We start from the raw sequence: 15,784 nt of genomic DNA, 5'->3' as shown, positions 1-15,784 counted from the left end.
CCAGTGGAACAGCCACTTTACAATAGTGCATCTAGGTCTTTTAAGGGGGGAGGGGGAGAAGGATTACTTTATCCTATCCTAGGTATTCCTTAAAGAGGTGGGGTTTCAGGTGTCTCCGGAAGGTGGTGATTGACTCCGCTGTCCTGGCGTCGTGAGGGAGTTTGTTCCACCATTGGGGGCCAGAGCAGCGAACAGTTTTGACTGGGCTGAGCGGGAACTGTACTTCCTCAGTGGTAGGGAGGCGAGCAGGCCAGAGGTGGATGAACGCAGTGCCCTTGTTTGGGTGTAGGGCCTGATCAGAGCCTGGAGGTAGTGAGGTGCCGTTCCCCTCACAGCTCCGTAGGCAAGCACCATGGTCTTGTAGCGGATGCGAGCTTCAACTGGAAGCCAGTGGAGAGAGCGGAGGAGCGGGGTGACGTGAGAGAACTTGGGAAGGTTGAACACCAGACGGGCTGCGGCGTTCTGGATGAGTTGTAGGGGTTTAATGGCACAGGCAGGGAGCCCAGCCAACAGCGAGTTGCAGTAATCCAGACGGGAGATGACAAGTGCCTGGATTAGGACCTGCGCCGCTTCCTGTGTGAGGCAGGGTCGTACTCTGCGGATGTTGTAGAGCATGAACCTACAGGAACGGGCCACCGCCTTGATGTTATTTGAGAACGACAGGGTGTTGTCCAGGATCACGCCAAGGTTCTTAGCGCTCTGGGACGAGGACACAATGGAGTTGTCAACCGTGATGGCGAGATCATGGAACGGGCAGTCCTTCCCCGGGAGGAAGAGCAGCTCCGTCTTGCCGAGGTTCAGCTTGAGGTGATGATCCGTCATCCACACTGATATGTCTGCCAGACATGCAGAGATGCGATTCGCCACCTGGTCGTCAGAAGGGGGAAAGGAGAAGATTAATTGTGTGTCGTCTGCATAGCAATGATAGGAGAGACCATGTGAGGTTATGACAGAGCCAAGTGACTTGGTGTATAGCGAGAATAGGAGAGGGCCTAGAACAGAGCCCTGGGGACACCAGTGGTGAGAGCACGTGGTGAGGAGACGGATTCTCGCCACGCCACCTGGTAGGAGCGACCTGTCAGGTAGGACGCAATCCAAGCGTGGGCCGCGCCGGGAGATGCCCAACTCGGAGAGGGTGGAGAGGAGGATCTGATGGTTCACAGTATCGAAGGCAGCCGATAGGTCTAGAAGGATGAGAGCAGAGGAGAGAGAGTTAGCTTTAGCAGTGCGGAGCGCCTCCGTGATACAGAGAAGAGCAGTCTCAGTTGAATGACTAGTCTTGAAACCTGACTGATTTGGATCAAGAAGGTCATTCTGAGAGAGATAGCGGGAGAGCTGGCCAAGGACGGCACGTTCAAGAGTTTTGGAGAGAAAAGAAAGAAGGGATACTGGTCTGTAGTTGTTGACATCGGAGGGATCGAGTGTAGGTTTTTTCAGAAGGGGTGCAACTCTCGCTCTCTTGAAGACGGGAGGGACGTAGCCAGCGGTCAGGGATGAGTTGATGAGCGAGGTGAGGTAAGGGAGAAGGTCACCGGAGATGGTCTGGAGAAGAGAGGAGGGGATAGGGTCAAGCGGGCAGGTTGTTGGGCGGCCGGCCGTCACAAGACGCGAGATGTCATCTGGAGAGAGAGGGGAGAAAGAGGTCAGAGCACAGGGTAGGGCAGTGTGAGCAGAACCAGCGGTGTCGTTTGACTTAGCAAACGAGGATCGGATGTCGTCGACCTTCTTTTCAAAATGGTTGACGAAGTCATCTGCAGAGAGGGAGGAGGGGGGAGGGGGAGGAGGATTCAAGAGGGAGGAGAAGGTGGCAAAGAGCTTCCTAGGGTTAGAGGCAGATGCTTGGAATTTTAGAGTGGTAGAAAGTGGCTTTAGCAGCAGAGACAGAGGAGGAAAATGTAGAGAGGAGGGAGTGAAAGGATGCCAGGTCCGCAGGGAGGCGAGTTTTCCTCCATTTCCGCTCGGCTGCCCGGAGCCCTGTTCTGTGAGCTCGCAATGAGTCGTCGAGCCACGGAGCGGGAGGGAGGACCGAGCCGGCCTGGAGGATAGGGGGCATAGAGAGTCAAAGGATGCAGAAAGGGAGGAGAGGAGGGTTGAGGAGGCAGAATCAGGAGATAGGTTGGAGAAGGTTTGAGCAGAGGGAAGAGATGATAGGATGGAAGAGGAGAGAGTAGCGGGGGAGAGAGAGCGAAGGTTGGGACGGCGCGATACCATCCGAGTAGGGGCAGTGTGGGAAGTGTTGGATGAGAGCGAGAGGGAAAAGGATACAAGGTAGTGGTCGGAGACTTGGAGGGGAGTTGCAATGAGGTTAGTGGAGGAACAGCATCTAGTAAAGATGAGGTCGAGCGTATTGCCTGCCTTGTGAGTAGGGGGAAGGTGAGAGGGTGAGGTCAAAAGAGGAGAGGAGTGGAAAGAAGGAGGCAGAGAGGAATGAGTCAAAGGTAGACGTGGGGAGGTTAAAGTCGCCCAGAACTGTGAGAGGTGAGCCGTCCTCAGGAAAGGAGCTTATCAAGGCATCAAGCTCATTGATGAACTCTCCGAGGGAACCTGGAGGGCGATAAATGATAAGGATGTTAAGCTTGAAAGGGCTGGTAACTGTGACAGCATGGAATTCAAAGGAGGCGATAGACAGATGGGTAAGGGGAGAAAGAGAGAATGACCACTTGGGAGAGATGAGGATCCCGGTGCCACCACCCCGCTGACCAGAAGCTCTCGGGGTGTGCGAGAGCACGTGGGCGGACGAAGAGAGAGCAGTAGGAGTAGCGGTGTTGTCTGTGGTGATCCATGTTTCCGTCAGAGCCAAGAAGTCGAGGGACTGGAGGGAGGCATAGGCTGAGATGAACTCTGCCTTGTTGGCCGCAGATCGGCAGTTCCAGAGGCTACCGGAGACCTGGAACTCCACATGGGTCGTGCGCGCTGGGACCACCAGATTAGGGTGGCTGCGGCCATGCGGTGTGGAGCGTTTGTATGGTCTGTGCAGAGAGGAGAGAACAGGGATAGACAGACACATAGTTGACAGGCTAGAGAAGAGGCTACGCTAATGCAGAGGAGATTGGAATGACAAGTGGACTACACGTCTCGAATGTTCAGAAAGTTAAGCTTACGTAGCAAGAATCTAATTGACTAAAATGATTAAAATGATAGAGTACTGCTGGGGTAGGCTAGCTGCGTTGTTGACACTACCCTAATCAAGTCGTACCGTTGAGTGTGAAGTTTCTACAGTGCTGCTTATCGGGAGCTAGCTGGCTAGCTAGCAGTGTTGGTTACGTTACGTTGCGTTAGGAGAACGACAATAGCTGGCTAGCTAACCTAGAAAATCGCTCTAGACTACACAATTATCTTTGAAACAAAGACGGCTATGTAGCTAGCTATGTAGCTAGCTACGATCAAACAAATCACACCGTTGGGACTGTAATGAAATGAAATGAAAAAGTGATACTACCTGTGGAGCGACGCGGAATGCGACCGGAATGCGAAAGTTCTATTCAGTAGACGTTGGCTGGCTATTGGCTAGCTAGGAGTGTCTCCTACGTTAAGGACGACAAAATAGCTGGCTAGCTGACCTCGGTGAATTAAGATAATCACTCTAAGACTACACACTCTAAACTACACAATTATCTTGGATACGAAGACAGCAAAGACAACTATGTAGCTATCTAATACTACACTAATCAAGTCGTTCGGTTGAGTGTGATAGTTACTACAGTGCTACGGTAGCCGGTGAACGTATGCTAGCTGGCTAGCTGCTAGGCAGATAGGAGGGCGACGAAATACGATAATAACGCAATTATCACTCTAAGACTCCACACTCTAAGCTACACAATTATCTTGGATACGAAGACAGCAAAGACAACTATGTAGCTAGCTATGTAGCTAGCTAACACTACACTAATCAAGACGTTCAGTTGAGTGTGATAGTTACTACAGTGCTACGGTAGACGGTGAACGTGTTGGACAGATAGGAGACGACAGATAGGAGACGACGAAATACGATAATTACGCAATTATCTTTGATACAACGACGACTATGTAGCTAGCTAAGAGGAAATTGCTAAGATTAGACAAATCAGACCGTTGTACTATAATGAAATGTAATGAAATGTAATGAAAAAGTTATACAACCTGCAGACCGAAGCGCGGATGCGACCAGATCGCTCCAACCCGGAAGTAAGCCCTCTCTCCCCTCTCTCCCCCACCTCCCTGCCTCTCTACCCCACAGCCCTCTCTCCCCTCTCTCCCCCACCTCCCTGTCTCTCTACCCCACAGCCCTCTCTCCCCTCTCTCCCCCACCTCCCTCCCTCCCTCTCTCCCCTCTCTCCCCCACCTCCTTCCCTCTCTACCCCACAGCCCTCTCTCCCCCACCTCCCTCCCTCTCTCCCCTCCCTCCCTCTCTCCCCTCTCTCCCCCACCTCCCTCCCTCTCTACCCTCCCCCTCTCTCCACTCTCTCCCCCACCTCCCTCCCTCCCTCTCTACCCCACCGCCTTCTCTGCCCTCCCTCCCTCTCCCGCTGTACCCCACCACCCTCTCTCCCCTCCCTTCTTACCTCTCTCCCCTCCCTCCCTCCTTACCTCTCTCCCTGATCTATTTAAATGCTACTTTGACTCTGAGTGTTGTAGGTAAAACAATGTTGTATTTATCGTGAGATAGTTATTTTATTTACCAAGCAACAAATCATATGTTATCCAATTTATCAAAAACCTACTGATAACTATCTCTCTGTCTCTCCCACACTCCTCTCTTCCTCTCTCCCTCTCTCTCTCTCTCTCTTAGGGTGAGGAGAGGAACAACGTGAACGAGTCTTTAGAGGAGCGTTTCAGAGTGTTGGAGCTACAGTACGCTGAGGCTGACAGCCTGTTGCACACCCATAGTTCCATCCTGTTTGATCTGCAGACTCAGGTCCGGAACCTAACCATGACGGTGGAACGAGTTAAACGCAACCCCGGCTGCATGATCAACATCGTCAGGACCAGTCCTCTGCTCAGCGCCCAGGAGGCCCTTCACCCAGGTGCACACACACACACACACACACACACACACATCCATGAAAGTATACACAAATACAATAATATATTGTATTACACGTTTTATATAGTTTTTGTAAATTAGAATATGCAAATCAAATAAATAATCATAAATATTATTGATATTAAACATTTAGGTACATACAAGTGTCTTATATCGGTTAAAAGCTTAAATTCTTGTTAATCTAACTGCACTGTCTGATTTCCAGTAGCCATTACAGTGAAAACATGCCATGAGATTGTTTGAGGACGGCGCCCCACATCAAAATATTTTTCACAAATAGCGATTCAATATTCACCTACTTTTTGAAAATCTTCCTCTGATTTGTCATCCAAATGGTCCCAGCTATAACATGTAGTGTTATTTTGTTAGATAAACTCCTTCTTTATATACCAAAAAGTCAGTTTAGTTGGCGCCATCGATTTGAGTAATCCACTCGTTAAACTTGCAGAGAAAGGAATCCGACGATCTACCCTAAACTTTGTTTCAACAAGTCAAAGTTTCTATTTACTCCTCAGATACTCTAAAATATAATCAAACTATAATATTTCTTACGGATAGAAGCATATTCAATAGGAAACTGATTTTAGCAGGTGCGTCCTGTCTTCATATTCCAAGACTGTTCTACAACTGATATTTCTTGTTAATTTTGGAAGTTACAAGCCTGAAACCCTGAACATAGACTACTGACACCCTCTGGAAGCCATATGAATTGCATCCTGGGAGCTAGTTTCCAGTATGCCCTTATACTTGCCATTGAAAGAGCATGGTCTCCCCCCCCCCCCCCCCAAAAAAAAAATAATTCTGGTTGGTTTTTCTTTGGATTTTCTCCTACCATATCTATTGTGTTATATTCTCCTACATTATTTTAACATTTCCACAACTTCAAAGTGTTTTCCTTGGAATGGTACCAATTAAATGCATATCCTGGCTTCAGGGCCTGAGCAACAGGCAGTTTACTTTGGGCCCGTTATTCAGGTGGAAATTGATTTTTTTTTAAAGGGGCCTAGCCCTAAATTAAAAACCAGGTGTGACTATTAGCAGATTAAATATTAAACCAGGTTAATCTGTAATCTGTTAAAAAAAACACTCACAGCTGGTCTTTTTTCTTACCTATTCTTCCTCAATGCTGCTGCTGGAAACACACAATCATTGCAATAGTGTTTTATTTTCTAAATTCAAAATGTATTCATTAACTGTGTGTGTGTGTGTGTGTGTGTGTGTGTGTGTGTGTGTGTGTGTGTGTGTGTGTGTGTGTGTGTGTGTGTGTGTGTGTGTGTGTGTGTGTGTGTGTGTGTGTGTGTGTGTCTTCCAGAGGTGCAGCATGTGAGAAACTGTCCAATAGACTGTGCATCACTGTACTATAACGGGGTGTATCGGTCAGGTGTCTACACGGTGGTTCCCTCTCTGAGCTCCCATCCTGTAGAAGTCTACTGTGACATGGACACAGAGGGTAAGACTCACACACACACATTTGATAATAGCGTTGTAAAATTCTGTGAACTTCCCCAGAATTCCCTGAGTTTTCCTGAAAACCGTGTTGGACGATTCCTGGAATTACGAGGGAATAAGCAGGAACTCCTTCAACCTGGATTTTTTGTAAAACCAGGGAATTCTGGGAAAGTTCACATAATTTTGTAACCCTATTATCAAATGTGTAAAGCATTCTCAGTGACCTTTTCAAAGGCTAGACCTCTTGGTGTAATGGCTAACGTTGGCCTGACAAACAAGGTATGTGTCTCCTCTGTTACGGAATTCTTCCTGGGAAGGAGAGGCAGACCAAAACGCAGCGTGGTTATCTTTATACATCTTTTAATAAAGATGATAACTTGAACAATGTATAATACAAAATAAGAAACGTAACAAACCGAAAACAGCCCTATCTGGTGCAGAGTAGCCTAGTGGTTAGAGCGTTGGACTAGTAACCGAAAGGTTGCAAGTTCGAATCCCCGAGCTGACAAGGCACAAATCTGTCGTTCTGCCCCTGAACAGGCAGTTAACCCTCTGTTCCTAGGCCGTCATTGAAAATAAGAATTTGTTCTTTACCGACTTGCCTAGTAAAATAATGGTAAAATAAAATTAAAATAAAAAACAAACAAAGACAGGAACAATCACCCACAAACCCCAACACCAAACAGGCTACCTAAATATGGTTCCCAATCAGAGACAATGACTAACACCTGCCTCTGATTGAGAACCATATCAGGCCCAAACACAGAAACAGACAAACTAGACACACAACATAGAATGCCCACTCAGATCACACCCTGACCAACCAAAACATAGAAACATACAAAGCAAACTATGGTCAGGGTGTGACATCATCTCTCCTGTGTCAGGTGGTGGTTGGACGGTGTTCCAGCGTCGTCAGGATGGGAAGGTGAACTTCAATAGAGGCTGGCAAGACTATAAGGAGGGATTTGGAGAGCTCAGGTATTTCATATTAATTGATTCATTGGCAAGTTAATTAGATTAATCTAATTAGTTAATTCACAGTTAACGAGTTTGTTTGGTAATTACTGATTGGCCAGCCAGTTATGAATTCTACTCACTAGTGTTCCAAGGTCTGAATCCGTGTCTGATTTTAGAGGAAAAGAATGGAAACCTGATATTATATTTTTGTTAGTTTTACTGTTTGTTGTTTCTTTTTATGTATGGGTGGTCCTCCGTACCTCAGTTGGTAGAGCATGGCGCTTGCAACGCCAGGATAGTAGGTTTGACTCCTGGGTCCACCCATATGTAAAATATATGCAAGCATTAGTGTAAGTCACTTTGGATGAAAGCTAAATAGCATATATTGTTTGTAAAGTATTTTGCAAAAATTGTGTGAAATGTAGTTTGAATGAAGTTTGTTGTGGTTTAGTTGTGAGATCTGAGTATGAGACTGACTTCCCTGTAGTTCTAGTTCTCCGACTCTATAATAGAACTCTTACTCCCCTGTAATAGAACTCTGACTCCCCTGTAATAGAACTCTGACTCCCCTGTAATAGAACTCCGACTCCCCTGTAATAGAACTCCGACTAAGCCCAGCCCGTCTGGTGTTCAACCTTCCCTGTAATAGAACTCCGACTCCCCTGTGCCATTAATAGAACTCCAGACTCCCCTGTAACCTTAGAACTCCGCTCCCTCCACTGGCTTCCAGTTAGATCCGCTACAAGACCACTACGGAGCTGACGGCACCTCAGTACCTCCAGGCTCTGATCAGGCCCTACACCCAAACAAGGGCACTGCGTTCATCCATAGTCAAAACTGCTCTGGCCCCCAATGGTGGAACAAACTCCCTCACGACGCCAGGACAGCGGAGTCAATCACCACCTTCCGGAGACACCTGAAACCCCACCTCTTTAAGGAATACCTAGGATAGGATAAAGTAATCCCTCTCACCCCCTCCCCTGAAAAGATTTAGATGCACTACTGTTCCACTGGAGGTCATAAGGTGAATAGAACTCTGGATAAGAGCGTCTGCTAAATGACCTGTAATAGAACTCCGACTCCCCTGTAATAGAACTCCGACTCCCCTGTAATAGAACTCCGACTCCCCTGTAATAGAACTCCGACTCCCCTGTAATAGAACTCCGACTCCCCTGTAATAGAACTCCTGTAATAGAACTCCGACTCCCCTGTAATAGAACTCCGACTCCCTGTAATAGAACTCCCCTGTAATAGAACTCCGACTCCCCTGTAATAGAACTCCGACTCCCCTGTAATAGAACTCTGACTCCCCTGTAATAGAACTCCGACTCCCCTGTAATAGAACTCTGACTCCCCTGTAATAGAACTCTGACTCCCCTGTAATAGAACACCGACTCCCCTGTAATAGAACTCTGACTCCCCTGTAATAGAACTCCGACTCTCCTGTAATAGAACTCTGACTCCCCTGTAATAGAACTCTGACTCCTCTGTAGGTCTGAGTACTGGCTCGGGAACGAACACATTCACCACCTGTCCACCCAGGGAGACTACAGCCTCAGGATAGACCTGGAGGACTGGACACATCACCACAAACATGCCTTCTACCAGAGTTTCAGGTATAGTAAAAACACACACGTTATCCTACCTGCCTGCATGTGTGAGCGTGTTAACTCTCCTGTGTGTGTGTGTGTAGTATTGAAGATGAGGAGAATCACTACCGGCTGCATGTGTCAGGCTACAGTGGGACAGTAGAGGACTCGTTCAGCTGGTACCATGATAAACAGGACTTCAGTACTCCAGACACGGGGGATATCTGTGCTGAGATCTCACACGCTGGCTGGTGGTACCACCAGTGTTTCTATGCCAACCTCAATGGAGTCTACTACAAGGTAGCGCACACACACACACACACACACACACACACACACACAGGAAATATTCAGGCCGCTTGACTTTTTCCACATTTTGTTACGTTTCAGACATTGAGAGAAAAACAAAACAATCTAAACACAATACCCCATAATGACAAAGCAAACCGTTTCATTTTTTTATTTTTTGCAAATGTATTAAAAACTGAAATCACATTTACATAAGTATTGAGACCCTTTACTCAGTACTTTGTTGAAGCACCTTTGGCAGCGATTACAGACTCTATTCTTCTTGGGTATGACGCTACAAACTTGGCACACCTGTATTTGGGGAGTTTCTCCCCTTCGTCTATGCTGATCCTCTCAAGCTCTGTCAGGTTATTTTTAGGTCTCTCCAGAGATGTTTGATTGGGTTCATGTCCGGGCTCTGGCTCGGCTACTCAAGGACATACAGAGACTTGTCGGGAAGCCACTCCTGCGTTGTCTTGGCTGTGTGCTTATGGGGGGTGGCAGGTAGCCTAGCGGTTAGAGGCAGGTAGCCTAGTGGTTAGTGTTGGACTAGTAACTGGAAGGTTGCAAGATCGAATCCCAGAGCTGACAAGGTCAAAATCTGTCATTCTGCCCCTGAACAAGGCGTTAACCCACTAAGCCGTCATTAAAAATAAGAATTTGTTCTTAACCTTTTTGGGATAGGGGGCAGCATTTTCACTTTTGGATGAATAGTTTGCCCAGAGTGAACTGCCTCCTACTCAGTCCCAGATGCTAATATATGCATATTATCATTAGTATTGGATAGAAAACACTCTGAAGTTTCTAAAACTGTTTGAATGATGTCTGTGAGTATAACAGAACTCATATGGCAGGCGAAAACCTGAGAAAAATCCAACCAGGAAGTGGGACACACTTCCTACAACTTCCACTAGATGTCAACCGTCTTTAGAACCTGGTTTGAGAATTCTACTATAAAGGAGGGGCTCATAAGAGCTCTTTGAGTCAGTGGTCTGGCAGAGAGCCTTGGTCTCATGACGCGCACTCCCGACAGAGTTACCTCTCGTTCCAGTGCTTTTCTGAAGACAAAGGAGTTATCCAGTTGGAACATTATTGATGTTTTATGTTAAAAACATCCTAAAGATTGATTCCATACATTGTTTGACATGTTTCGAAAGGACTGTAACGGAACTTTTTGAGTTTTTGTCTGGGTGAAGTGTCTGCGCCTCATGAAGATGGATTACTGGGCTGAACACGCTAACAACAAGTGGCTATTTGGATATAAATGATGGAACTTTATGGAACAAATCAGTCATTTATTGTTGAACAGGGATTCCTGGGAGTGCCTTCTGATGAAGATCATCAAAGGTAAGGGAATATTTATGGTGTTGTTTCTAACTTTGTTGATTCCAAAATGGCGGATATTCCTCTTGCTGTTTTGGGTTCTCAGCGCCGTTCTCAGATTATGCTTTTTCCGTAAAGTTTTTTTGAAATCTAACACAGCGGTTGCATTAAGGAGAAGTCTATCTTTAATTCTGTGAATAACACTTGTATCTTTTATCAATGTTTATTATGAGTATTTCTGCAAAATCACCTGATGTTTTGGAATAAAAACATTACTGCACGTAAGGCGCCAATGTAAACTGAGATTTTTGGATATAAATATGCACATTATCGAACAAAACATATATGTATTGTGTAACATGATGTCCTATGAGTGTCATCTGATGAAGATCATCAAAGGTTAGTGATTAGTTTTACCTATATTTCTGCTTTTTGTGACTCCTATTTTTGGCTGGAAAAATGGCTGTGTTTTTTTTACTTGGCTATGACCTAACATAATCATATGTTGTGCTTTAGCTGTAAAGCATTTTTTAAATCGGACACAATGCGTAGATTAACAAGATGTTTATCTTTCATTTGCTGTATTGGACTTGAAAGTGAAAGTTCCATATTTTAAAAAAATTAAAATAATTTCGCACGCTGCCTTTTCTGCGGAATGTTGTCGAGGGGTTCCCGCTAGAAAGGTTAACTTCTTGCGTCTAGCCAACCCGGATCCGGGATCATGACTACAGCCTCAAGCCCATTACCATAACGCAACGTTAACTATTCATGAAAATCGCAAATGAAATGAAATCAATATGCTAGCTCTCATGCTTAGCCTTTTGTTAACAACACTGTCATCTCAGATTTTCAAAAATATGCTTCTCTACCATAGCAGAACTAGCATTTAGCATTTCGCGTTAGCATTTAGCATTAGCATTTAGCGTTAGCATCACCAGGCAACATTTTCACAAAAACCAGCAAAAACATTCAATAAATCATTTACCTTTGAAGAACTTCGGATGTTTTCAATGAGGAGACTCTCAGTTAGATAGCAAATGTTCAGTTTTCCTGAAAGATTATTTGTGCAGGAGAAATCGGTCCGTTTTCTGCGTCATGTTTGGCTACCAAAAAAACCCAAAAATTCAGTTATAAAAACACCGAACTTTTTCCAAAATAACTCCATAATATCGACTGAAACATGGCAAACGTTGTTTAGAATCAATCCTCATGGTGTTTTTCTACATATCTCTTCAATGATCTATCGTTCCTGGAAGTCTGCTTCTCCCTCTGTATCGCATGGTGAAATGAGTGCCACTGGGAGTTGCACAGCAATTTAGACAAAAGACACCGGGCGGACACCTGGCAAATGTAGTCTCTTATGGCCAATCTTCCAATGATATGCCTACAAATACGTCACAATGCTGCAGACATCTTGGACGAACGGCAGAGAGCATAAGCTCGTTCACGGCACATTCACAGCCATATAAGGAGACGATAGTAAAACAGAGCCTCAAAAATTCAGCTCATTTCCTGTTTGAGGTTGCATCTTGGTTTCGCCTGTAGCATGAGTTCTGGGGCACTCACAGATTTTACTGAGGAGTGGCGTCCGTCTGGACACTTTATGGGCTCCCGAGTAGTGCAGCGTTCTAAGGCACTGCATCTCAGTGCTAGAGGCGTCACTACAGATCCTGGTTCGATTCCAGGCTGTATCACAACTGGCCATGATTGGGAGTCTCATAGGCCGGTGCACAACTGGCCAAGCGTCGTTAGGGTATTTAAAAAAATAAAAATAAAAAAATAAAAAATTATTATTTAAATTTAACTGACTTGCTCAGTTAAATAAGGTTCAATCAAATTAATAAAAATTGGTGGAGTGCTGCAGAGATGGTTGTCCTTCTGGAAGGTTCTTCCATCTCCACAGAGGAACTCTGGAGCTCTGTCAGAGTGACCAAGGCCCATCTCCCCCGACTGCTCAGTTTAGCTGGGCGGCCAGCTCTAGGAAGAATGTTGGTTGTTCCAAACTTCTTCTGTTTAAGAAAGATGGAGGCCACTGTGTTCTTGGGGACATTCAATACTGCATAAATGTTTTGGTACCCTTCCCCCAGATATGTGCCGCGACACTACCCTGTCGTCTCGGAGCTCTACGAACAATTCCTTCGTCCTCATGGCTTGGTTTTTGCTCTGACATGCCCTATCAACTGTGGGACCTTATATAGACAGGTGTGCATTTCCAAATCATGTCCAATCAATTTAATTTACCACAGGTGGACTCCAATCAAGTTGTAGAAACATCTCAAGGGTGATCAACCGAAACGGGATGAACTTGAGTCTCATAGAAAATACTGATGTAATACTTATGATAAAATAAAAAAATTAAACTGTTTTGCGTTGTCATTATGGGGTATTGTGATGTCATTATGGGGTATTGTGTGTAATTTTAGAATAAGGCTGTAACGTAACAAAATGTGGAAAAAGTCAGTGTCTGAATACTCTCTGAATGCACTGTACACACAAATTGCAGCCAAAACAAAAAATAAGGTTATTTGCATCAGATGTGGTAGTCTATTTATTTGTTTATGTTTGTGTTTTTTTTTTTCTCCCCAGGGTGGACGGTACTCCTCTAAAGCCAAGACTCTGCTGGGTCCTGATGGTGTAGTATGGTACAGCTGGAAAGATTCAGACTACTACTCTCTCAGGAAGACCTCTATGATGATACGACCTAGAACCTTCAGACCGCGCCTGTCACCGTGACGACAGCCCGTCGGGACCGTGGGAGACCTGCTGAGGTCGCTTCTGACGACATCTTGGGATGGGACGTAGGACTGGAGAAGACACGAGGAGAACGCTGCAATGGGATTGTGTCCAACTGTTCATGGAGTCTAAGAGAGAGTGTATGTGCTTTCTTTCTACTTTTGAAATACTGTTCCCAGGAGCCCTCAGACAAACTGTCCTGTTCTTCCACTGGAGGGACTTACACAAACTGTCCTCCTCTCCCACTGGAGGGACTTACACAAACTGTAATTCTCTCCCACGGGAGGGACTTACACAAACTGTCCTCCTCTCCCACTGGAGGGACTTACACAAACTGTCCTCCTCTCCCACTGGAGGGACTTACACAAACTGTAATTCTCTCCCACGGGAGGGACTTACACAAACTGTCCTCCTCTCCCACTGGAGGGACTTACACAAACTGTCATCCTCTCTCACTGGAGGGACTTACACAAACTGTAATTCTCTCCCACTGGAGGGATTTACACAAACTGTCCTCCTCTCCCACTGGAGGGACTTACACAAACTGTCCTCTCTCACTGGAGGGACTTGCACAAACTGTCCTCCTCTCCCACTGGAGGGACTTACACAAACTGTCCTCCTCTCCCACTGGAGGGACTTACACAAACTGTCCTCCTCTCCCACTGGAGGGACTTACACAAACTGTCCTCCTCTCCCACTGGAGGGACTTACAAACTGTCCTCCTCTCCCACTGGAGGGACTTACACAAACTGTCCTCCTCTCCCACTGGAGGGACTTACACAAACTGTCCTCTCTCTCCCACTGGAGGGACTTACACAAACTGTCCTCCTCTCCCACTGGAGGGACTTACACAAACTGTCCTCCTCTCCCACTGGAGGGACTTACACAAACTGTCCTCCTCTCCCACTGGAGGGACTTACACAAACTGTAATTCTCTCCCACGGGAGGGACTTACACAAACTGTCCTCCTCTCCCACTGGAGGGACTTACACAAACTGTCATCCTCTCTCACTGGAGGGACTTACACAAACTGTAATTCTCTCCCACTGGAGGGATTTACACAAACTGTCCTCCTCTCCCACTGGAGGGACTTACACAAACTGTCCTCTCTCACTGGAGGGACTTGCACAAACTGTCCTCCTCTCCCACTGGAGGGACTTACACAAACTGTCCTCCTCTCCCACTGGAGGGACTTACACAAACTGTCCTCCTCTCCCACTGGAGGGACTTACACAAACTGTCCTCCTCTCCCACTGGAGGGACTTACACAAACTGTCCTCCTCTCCCACTGGAGGGACTTACACAAACTGTTCTCCTCTCCCACTGGAGGGACTTACACAAACTGTCCTCCTCTCCCACTGGAGGGACTTACACAAACTGTCCTCCTCTCCCACTGGAGGGACTTACACAAACTATCCTCCTCTCCCACTGGAGGGACTTACACAAACTGTCCTCTCTCACTGGAGGGACTTACACAAACTGTCCTCCTCTCCCACTGGAGGGACTTACACAAACTGTCCTCCTCTCTCACTGGAGGGACTTACACAAACTGTCCTCCTCTCCCACTGGAGGGACTTACACAAACTGTCCTCCTCTCCCACTGGAGGGACTTACACAAACTGTCCTCCTCTCCCACTGGAGGGACTTACACAAACTGTCCTCCTCTCCCACTGGAGGGACTTACACAAACTGTAAGTCGCTCTGGATAAGAGCGTCTGCTAAATGACTTAAATGTAAATGTAAATGTATGTCCTCCTCTCCCACTGGAGGGACTTACACAAACTGTCCTCCTCTCCCACTGGAGGGACTTACACAAACTGTAATTCTCTCCCACGGGAGGGACTTACACAAACTGTCCTCCTCTCCCACTGGAGGGACTTACACAAACTGTCATCCTCTCTCACTGGAGGGACTTACACAAACTGTAATTCTCTCCCACTGGAGGGATTTACACAAACTGTCCTCCTCTCCCACTGGAGGGACTTACACAAACTGTCCTCTCTCACTGGAGGGACTTGCACAAACTGTCCTCCTCTCCCACTGGAGGGACTTACACAAACTGTCCTCCTCTCCCACTGGAGGGACTTACACAAACTGTCCTCCTCTCCCACTGGAGGGACTTACACAAACTGTCCTCCTCTCCCACTGGAGGGACTTACACAAACTGTCCTCCTCTCCCACTGGAGGGACTTACACAAACTGTCCTCCTCTCCCACTGGAGGGACTTACACAAACTGTTCTCCTCTCCCACTGGAGGGACTTACACAAACTGTCCTCCTCTCTCACTGGAGGGACTTACACAAACTGTCCTCCTCTCCCACTGGAGGGACTTACACAAACTGTCCTCCTCTCCCACTGGAGGGACTTACACAAACTGTCCTCCTCTTCCACTGACTTGCAACACTGTAAATACATACGT

At 46.6% G+C, this 15,784-nt stretch overlaps 1 protein-coding gene across 1 annotated transcript in view; it reads left to right on the top strand.

Moving 5' to 3' along the window:
* Positions 1-14,051, top strand: part of LOC115119581 (angiopoietin-related protein 7) — a 38,889-nt gene extending 24,838 nt beyond the window's left edge. Inside the window, exons 3-8 of the mRNA XM_065025898.1 lie at positions 4,769-5,003; positions 6,336-6,473; positions 7,360-7,453; positions 8,926-9,048; positions 9,126-9,321; positions 13,219-14,051. Of these exons, the coding sequence (XP_064881970.1) occupies positions 4,769-5,003; positions 6,336-6,473; positions 7,360-7,453; positions 8,926-9,048; positions 9,126-9,321; positions 13,219-13,365 (933 nt within the window). The 3' untranslated portion in view covers positions 13,366-14,051. The remainder of the gene's footprint in view (positions 1-4,768; positions 5,004-6,335; positions 6,474-7,359; positions 7,454-8,925; positions 9,049-9,125; positions 9,322-13,218) is intronic.
* Positions 14,052-15,784: the final 1,733 nt, after the last annotated feature.

This window comes from Oncorhynchus nerka, linkage group LG12 (genome assembly GCF_034236695.1).
Source record: "Oncorhynchus nerka isolate Pitt River linkage group LG12, Oner_Uvic_2.0, whole genome shotgun sequence".
NCBI classification, from domain to species: Eukaryota; Metazoa; Chordata; class Actinopteri; order Salmoniformes; family Salmonidae; genus Oncorhynchus; species Oncorhynchus nerka.
Note: the sequence above shows the minus strand (reverse complement) of the source record. Positions and strands in the feature narration are given on the sequence as shown.